General features: G+C 37.8%; 1 protein-coding gene across 1 annotated transcript in view; it reads right to left on the bottom strand.

Moving 5' to 3' along the window:
* Positions 1–1,012: 1,012 nt before the first annotated feature.
* The window catches only part of MTMR12 (myotubularin related protein 12), a gene marked incomplete at its 5' end in the record, with an annotated part of 34,050 nt that continues 25,852 nt past the window's right edge, over positions 1,013–9,210 (bottom strand). Inside the window, 5 exons of the mRNA XM_026087176.1 lie at positions 1,013–3,971; positions 4,976–5,137; positions 6,093–6,260; positions 7,015–7,187; positions 8,268–8,338. Coding sequence (XP_025942961.1) covers positions 3,396–3,971; positions 4,976–5,137; positions 6,093–6,260; positions 7,015–7,187; positions 8,268–8,338 — 1,150 coding nt within the window. The remainder of the gene's footprint in view (positions 3,972–4,975; positions 5,138–6,092; positions 6,261–7,014; positions 7,188–8,267; positions 8,339–9,210) is intronic.

Genomic DNA, 9,210 nt, shown 5'->3' with positions numbered 1-9,210 from the left:
GAAGGGCTGTGGGTTTTGCCTCCCTCCCACTGCTAAGTTCACCCTGGAAGATCAAACAGTTCTGCATATGGAATTTTGTTTTAAGACTCAAAATAGTTTACTCATCCACCTCTTCACTGTCCCAGAAAATTAAGTCCATTCTGCATAATTTCTAGATTGAGATTTATGCAAAACCTAGCTCTTTTCAAGTGAGTACCAAGTAGTAAGTACTGCATATGAAGTTTCCAGCTAAAGACTGGAATGAAGGGAATCCCTGGTGACAGAAGTAACCCATCACAAGACAGCTACTGCTGAARGTATTTTGCTGCCTCCTAGAAGGGCTTTATTTATGTTTTGAGCACGAACAGAAAAAAAGCTTTAAACAGAGCAGGGGATCAGGAGGCCAAGCTGGCTGTGACTACCTTTACAGAGTACAGCCCTGCATTCCACTAGGCTATACATGAATAATCAAACGTTTTCACTATAGTGAATGCTGTCCTGAACCTAAGTCAAACAGTCAAAGTACACTTGCTGATCTTCAGAAGATATGCATGAGGCAGGGGCACACCTCATGCTGCAACATGACCCAGCACTTTCTAGCCACTGCATAAGCTATTAACTGTATTACTCTACCAGACTTCAAAAATGGTTGTGTCTTAAATCAGTCTTGTACATCCCCTTCAAGAAATATCCAAAGTGGTATGATTTTTGAATGTGCGATTTGTGCTAATGCTGTTTTTATACTGAAGCCAGCAGTTTACCTACAGCAAAAATTATGTTTTTCTCATTTGTACTCCATGATTTACTGTGCCCACCCCCCAATCCATGCTCAATACATTTGGTTTAAGAAATACTCAGGTGCAGTAACTAATTTCAAGAAGTTGCCTAGTTTAATATGGTAAGAACATACACCCTCCTCTCAACTGGAGGGGCCACTTCATGAGACAAATACATTGCCAAGACTGAAATAGCCAGTGTTTAATAAACCCTCCCCAAGCTGATGTTCAGCAGGCACTTTCAGACCACCTTAAGAAAGGGTGGCTTCCACAGTTATCCTATTACATTGCACTGACTTTGTCTGTTCCTTGACTTGACAGCACCTGTCCAGTAGCCCAACCAAGACTTCTGCACAGTCTCCTCCCACAAAGTCTTTAAATATCCAGTGTATAACTAGAATACCCCGTCACAGCAGATTGTCACTTTGCAAAATGAGCTTAAACATACATTCTTATTTCAAGACAAATATGTCAAAGTATATTTTATTGAAAGTCTCCAAACAGCCCACTAGAGAAATAACAGCATTTTAAAAAGAACTGTAAAGCTTCTAGCTTGCATTCAGTGTAAAAACTTGGAGGTATAAACAGAAGCCTGGAGTAAAAATATTAAGTATATTCCCAAACCCATAGTGCAGAAAACCCATAACAATGGTATTTAGTCTACATTAGAAGTGTTCCCATGTTCAATTCCACATATATGTCTCTCTTCTATATAAACTTTGATAACTTATGTACAAATAAGATGTCCAACATCTGTTTTTTAATATAAATACATTATCTTCATGACTGAAACATTACAACAATTTGATCAAAAGTATAGAAAAATCCATTTAAGTTTTTCCAATGGTAGTGCTTAAAAAAAGAAAACACACCTTAGAATGATAGGTATTTCTTCCCCATAATGCACTGCTCATATCACATGCAAAGTATTATTGCATATATGAGTCACTTGAGTTATGGTAATAAAGTCTGAAGGACAACTGCAGGACAGCCCATTCTAGCAAGTGTTAGCTTTAAGATCACACATATCATGGAAGWAAATGTAAGTACTAGCCTTTTTATTTTATTTATTTATTTATTTTTTAAATAAAAGGCTATGAACTTAAATATTGTCCTTTCACCACTAAGACTTAAGGCAATCAAGAGTTGAGAAGCTTCAGTTTGGCACTGAGTTGCATTGAGTTCCCCCCCCTCCTTTATACATTTATTTTAACAGATTAATATTTATTTTTAGAGGGCTGCAGATAGTTTTTGCTATACATATTAACTATAATTCAGTGTGAAGTGACTGATCAGTAACCTAGTTTAATATCCCTGATTACAGTGAGCTGATCCAATTTAAGTGACAGTTTCTCCATCACTTAAGTCTTCCAGCATGGATTTTTAAATTTGTACTAGACTACAGAGAAAACATTCAATTTCTGCCCTCTCAAAGCAACTATTTTATGACTTACATCCATTCTTGGGGTATTGTAGAATTTAAGCATTCAAAATAGATTTGACAGAGCAAAACAACTTTACAAAGGACAACTATTTGTGGTAAAAATATTTTTATATATAAACATACACACACAGTAGATCAAAAAGTTGACAGGCATTTCTCTATGGCTTTTTTCACTGAGGTACTGCTGTAACATCCAGAAACAGGATGCAAGTGTGCATAATGGTATATGAAAGCCACATTCATGAGCTATACCACCAACTCATGACAAGTGGCAAGAGACTGCAAATCCAGCTTCCTTGCAGGATAACAAAACTGTTTTCCCTTCTATATGGAGGGTCTCAGTGCAAGCTACAGAAAGCCTTAAAGGCAATTGGCATAACCTGGGAGTCTGGAACGAAACCTCTCACTCCATTAAAAGGAAAAGAGTACTCCTGGCAAATTAGAGTCTGGCAGGCCATTTCCTACAATTAACAGCAACATGTAGTTAAGCCCTTGCATCTGATCCCTATGCTAAGTGCATGCAGAGGCTGAGAACAGGCAAGCTGCTATTATAACACTACACAAGGAGAAGTTCTGCAAGCCGGTGGTGAATGCTGTCAGAAGAGATGAGGCTGACAAGCACATGACTTCAGCTCATGCCATAGTAGACAGAAAAGTTATGGTGACAACAGGTTTATTCTTCAGCTGTAAAAAGATTACTCACAAATGCACATTTAGTTACCACCCTCCCCCATTTATTTCACATGGGGAAAGGGGGGGAAAATGCAGATGTATTAACTCCTAGTGACAGTGACTTCCAATCTTAGTATTTCTAGCTCAAGGGGAAGAAGGGTGATAAGAAAATATTGATGTCTAGATTCCTCATGATTACCGTTGTACATGTATTTAGCATCCCACCTTTACATCAGAAAAGCATGTATTTTTTGTAGAGTGGCCATATGGCCAGTCTATCAGACTTTTTTTTATTACACCTATGCTAAAAATGTGTTTTTGCAACACTTAGAGTGAAATGGAAGTTCAAAATATGCTCAGTTAATCATGGCCGCTTTTTTTTTTCCAACTAATTTTTTTTTAAACCCCCACAAACTGACTAAATAGGCTGCAGATGCTTGAGTGAGTTCCTTACATTAGGATATAGCAAAACATTTAAAATACAGACCTTAGCCACATATAAATCAYACTTTAATTTATATATTTTATAACATATCACCAGTTAGGTCAACAAATTCATCATCCCTCTTGACCAAGTCATCTTCATCTTCCAAGTCTTTCCAAGTGCTAGTGGGTAAAGCTGGCTTGATAGACTGTCTCTGATGTAAAGCAAATGGAAACAAGGATGACAAACGAGCAGAATTTCTCAGCATTGGGACAGCTTGCACATCTCGAGAAATAGCTTGACTATGTTCTTCATCCATTTTCACTTGCAAGCTTTGTACTTCCTCCATCAAGTCCAAAAYCTTGGCAGCTGTTGCTATTGTACCACCACCATGAAGCTGGGCTTCAGGAATCCATCGTAAATACCGTTGAGCCCAGACTTTGATTTCTGGCCCATCGATGCAAGGTAATAGAAGACCATGGTAGTCAACAGGTTTACTATGCCAGCTATCATAGAATTCTCTAAAGCTATTATGAGGTTCATCTGAAGAATTTATGAACTTGCCAATTCTTTTACCCAGAAGGTTTTTAATTAAATGATCTGTTTCCTCCCTGAAAAATCCTCTTTTCGGAGAAGATTTCGTTTGTGTCAGTGGCAAAGAAAGCTGCCGTTGATGCTTAGGAGGGGAGGGAAAAAAAACCAAATATACCAAAATAAATATTGATAGGACTTTAGACAACATCAAGAGGAAGGTAAATATAACTTGCATTCAGAGAGTACTTACCGGTGAGAAAGTCACTTAGACTATATAGCAAAAGGGTGGTTGTGTCTAAAACTATTATTCCTCAGTGTTTAATACAAACACTTCACACAGCATAACATTCCAAGATACCTTCCTTGCAATGCAACTATAGCAAAGTAGTAACACTGAATAAGGCATTTTCTTTGAAAAAATAAAACTTTGCATACATTTAAATATTAAATATTACTAAATTTAATTTAAGCTAGCCACACAAGAATTAAAGAGCACTTGATTTAGAATTTTTTAATCCATGAGTTTCTCATTGCTTCCCACCACATATAGGTTCTATACATAATATTGTAGGTTGTGCTGGCAGTCTCAGCTGAGAATGCTTTCTACAGAACAGAATTTATTCCCTGTTACAGGGAGATTACAATGGAGAAAAGCTACCCCAAACAAGCTTTTGCTACTGAATTTGTGCTACTTTCCAGTAATGAGGTGGTCCATCCACTATCATCACTGCCCTGGGCAATTAGAAAAGAAGCACACACCGTTACGCTCATCAGGATAAAATTAAGGCACCAGTTATAAGCCTGCTATATCTTTCAATCAGGTACTTTGTTGAACAACAAAATAAATCACTTCCAGGTGAGTTGCCACAATACACTAGATGTTAAGTCCCATACGGAAGTTATCACTACACTTGCACAGAAGTACTAAGAAAAAAACCCTATATTCATGGCTGTGCATGACTAAAACAGTGATTTATAACTTGAGAAGGGTGCAAGTTGCATTCTTAAAACCCAGGAGAGTCTGAGGTGAATACGCATTGTCAAGTAAAACCTGGAGCCAATGCTTCTACTGTAAGTACATTTGAAGTATGACTAACTTCTGCAAAATGTTTTTATCACTTAAAAAAAGTCAAGCAGATATCTTACTTTGAATCTGGTAGTTTTCCGTTGACTTTTATCTGGTTTTGGCTTCTCTGCATAAAGAGGGTTGCTCAGCAAAGCCTGGGCCTTGGGCTCAAACTGCACAGACCAATCCCACACAGTAAGAAATTTGAAAGGACCACTTTGTATCTTGAGGCTTTCACCAGTCTGCCAAAATAAACAGGTCACAATTAAGTCTGCTAGAAAGGAATCCTGACCAAGTCAAGGCGAAATTAAGGAACCCATTTTTCCATAGAAGAGTTCACAGAGTTGCAATAGCACTCTTGATTTCTGTGTATTCAATATTTGGCCAACACTATTAGCCTTCAGGTCTGTATTCACTTGCATGTATATGATATCCCCTGTTACTTAATAYTCCATTTCTACAGGGCAATTAGGCAGCACCATTGCAAGAAAGCATTTCACATGTTGAAATTGATGTGATCTGAGAAAAACAAGACATTTAAAAATTGGGCAAATGGACAGACACTGGGATTCTTCCAGTGTTTGGGGGGGGGGGGAGGTGCAGGGAGGGGGCATTAGGATTGTATGATAAGCCTCTCCAAGTCTCTCAACTGTCAGCACTGCATAACTGCTTATACTTAATTTCAAAATCAGCACCTTAGTTAAGAGACAATGATCTTCGCCTTTTTCAGGCTTTGTGCAGCCTTGCAGGGAATACCTCCACTACTTCCAGCTTTTTAGACTAGAGATATACATGAACCAAGTGTAAATCAGCATTCAGGAAACGTTGCTTTTGGAGTAGAATGAGTGTAAAACACAAGGCTGTTGAAGATAACTTATTATGCAGGACAGCAGGATGTTCCTTTTAGGTTAAGGACCTTCATTTTCATCTAAACACAATAAATGTGAGCCTACAGCCACACACTTGAGCTAATACATTCCTAAGTTACCTCCCTTTTGTAAAATGAAGCAAGTAATTTGATTTCCCACATCACATGTTGACTCAGAAGGCCTGAAATTGACTCCTTACAYTGGAAGTTGCTCGCCTTCACCTTGAAGGCATCATCCTTCATGTACAGCTAGTGAATTTAAGTGTCCCTTACTCCTTGGTCAAAACTGCTCTCCAACACATTGCACCCCCAAAATAACAAACCCTTACCGTATTAGTGTCTTTCTGATGTTGTGAGTTGAAGAAGAAAGTGCTAAAAATAGGTACATAAAGGCTGTCTGACAAGACAGTCAGGTAAGTTTCTGTGAACTCAAATGCGGGAGGATACTGTTGAACCAACTGCCAAACACAGTTTAACAGRAGCAGAAAAACAGGAGCCTAAATARAGAAAATATTGCATCAGTTTGAAGAAAAATATTCTATCATGCAAGCCATGTACTCACAGTATTTAGTATCTCCAAATACAAGTCTCAAAGTGTTCTGGTGAACTACAGAATTGCTGCATATAACTTTAGCTGAACTCTGAAAAAGTCTGAGCTATCCCTTGTCAATAGTTTATTTTTTTTGAATGCAGTTGTTCACAAAAAGATGAATGCTTTCTAACCTGAAATTGCACATATTAACTTGCTATGAAAGCTACAAGTCTGCAGTCTTTTGAAGTTAGCAAAGCAGGCTAAATTAGTTCTGATCAAGAATTCCTATAATCACTTTACAGCTATGATATTCATTCTGTATACCAGCGTGATTTATTCCCAGAACAAAAATGTACATGAGACTGCAGCTGTTTCAGCAATATCATATAAAACTAAACTCTAGATGCAACAAGAATGTGCAATTCACTTGTATTATTGTCACGGTCATTACAGTTTAATGAAGTTTAAAAGGACAAGATAGACAAGTCTTTTGAAAGATCCCTAAAGAGTGTGTGGGAAATTTTATGGTTTTTTTCTTTTTCATTACCAAGACATGGTTGAACTCTAAACAACAAGAATAGTGACACTGTACAAAACACCAACCCATGAAGCAAAACAAAGATCCTCAGGAAAATTAGATTTTCTGGACTGATATTCCAGTCCTTCTTCATACTTAGTAAATTTTTAAATAGTATGTAAGGAAATTAAAGAAATCATACCTCCTCTTTGTCAGTTTTATGCAAGTGGTTGCAACGATCCAAAAAGCCATGTCCTCCAGTTACCCACTCCTTCTGGATAAGGCTCTGAAATCCTGACTTTGTTCTGCTGTATGAATCCATCATCACTTGAACCAGACTGGAGATTACACAGCACAGATCAGTAGCACTCTCTTCTACAGAGGAGAAGAAAAAGCCATATTACTTCCCTGCCCCAAAGTTTTAGGAATGACATAATAAAAGTATTGCTAACTTTGGCTAAGTAAACAGAATTGTACATTAAATTTAGAGAAGCACACAATTTCTTACAAGCGGTATACTGTCAGAGAGAAGTGTTTCCAATACTTGTTTTTGTAAAAACTGAAGGTTTTTTGTACACTTTTACCAGGATATTTTGACAATAAAAACCACAAAAGCAAACACTTACTGCTATAATTTTGACCCCTGCTCCCTCTAGTCTCCCACAATGCGCATGCTGCCCCTTCTGCCCTACGCCACCAGGCCACGGATCCACCCCTGCCCTTCCTGCCCTGCACGCGCCTCTTCATGAGGTGCCGCTGGGACCTGACGTATCTCAGAACATGCACAAGAGACTTGAGGTAAGGAGCACGTGGCAGCACTGAAACCGCCTCCTTATGCGACATGCGCTCTCCACCCTTCAGACGCCTTCTGGGAAGCATCTTCTCTCCCCACACTAAGTTTCTCAAATGGCAGCATGCGTGTTGGGGGGGAGCCTAAATCAGTAATCTGAAAACAGGTTAAAGGTTAACGTTAAGTTTGTTTCTCCATTTGATTACTGTCCCCAGTCCAGGACAAACTGTTCAAGATGTATACAAAAGCATCCTCTTTCATGCATTTTTAATAAAGGTACTACGTACTACTCTATCTCTAGAACCAAAATTAAAACATCTTTTCAGATTTCTCTTTTTTTGAAAAACAATAATTTTAAGTGCAGCAAAAGGTCTAGGAGACCTTTAATAAAATGATTTAGGAGACAGGAATGCATAACACAACTCACATGCAAATTCATCATCAGCTTCTACATTCACAACATCCTCTTAGTCTGGGACTATACTTATCAAGTTAACTGGAGAAAGCAATTCCAGGAGTGTATGAGGCTTMAGTACTTAAAAGTACCAATGCTTACAAATTTTAGCAGCCTCTACCATAATTAAACTGACAACTTAAGCTACATTTAGAGAGTAAAAAGAGTTAAAATATATATAAAAAAAAGGATAAACTCATGAAATTATTACCTATAAGGAGAACATTTGTATGCTGTCTTTCCAGACATTCAGCAACTTCAATTGCTTTTTTCAAGAATCGCCTATTGTGGTATAGGGAAAAATAAGTGGACATTTTAGTAGCATTTTTACAATTAAGTTTCTCTCATTGGTTTTCCCTAAAAGGAATTGGAACTTCATACTACTGAAATTTGGCCAGTCTTTCAAAATGACTATGAAATCATGCTCAACTTGTATAAATGAGAAGTTGTTTAGTTTCAAGAGCAAAACTTTCAAAAAGGTATTTTTATTTGGCAATCAGCCTTGCATTTCCAGTTGTTCTCTGTACAATCATAATACTGGTCCAGAATAAAATATTGTACCAGTCACCATACAAACTGTTACCATTCCTTATGTCCAGATCTCTATCCTGGAAAGAGTCAACATCACCACACTTATTTTCTAATCTCCTATACAGTATATTTCTCCTGCAATATGTTTTTGAGGGGCAGAGTGAAGAATCAGCAATTGGATTTTGTTAACAAGGAGACAAAATTTATTCCAAAGATTATCGCACAAGGACAACTGAGTGGGATTAAAGATCACACAAAACCACGTGTAATGCAGTTGGTTTCTAGTCCTAACTTTTCACAACGTTGGTATTTTCAGCAAAAGCTTGCACACAAACGAGGATTTTTGCAGCTGCTTAGGTCACTAAAAGAAGTCGACAATTTATTTCATAAGTGTGGAGTTGTCAGATTCTTTGTTCTAGTGTCTAGACTAGCTGAAGAGGCATTTCTACTGACTGAGAGCCAAGAATAGGCTGATCCAGGAAGTAGCTGGATTCAAGTACGGAAATGACTGGTCTCRAAACAAAGCAAAGACAAGAACTTGGGCTGATATTTAATTTCTTACAACTGTAGTTACATCACTGCTTTCCTCAACATACAATCTTCACTAGAACCTCTCTCTCTCA

The sequence above is a fragment of the Apteryx rowi genome, unplaced genomic scaffold (genome assembly GCF_003343035.1).
Source record: "Apteryx rowi isolate R43461 unplaced genomic scaffold, aptRow1 scaffold_71, whole genome shotgun sequence".
Classification (NCBI taxonomy): Eukaryota; Metazoa; Chordata; class Aves; order Apterygiformes; family Apterygidae; genus Apteryx; species Apteryx rowi.
This window is presented reverse-complemented; position numbering and strand designations above follow the sequence as displayed.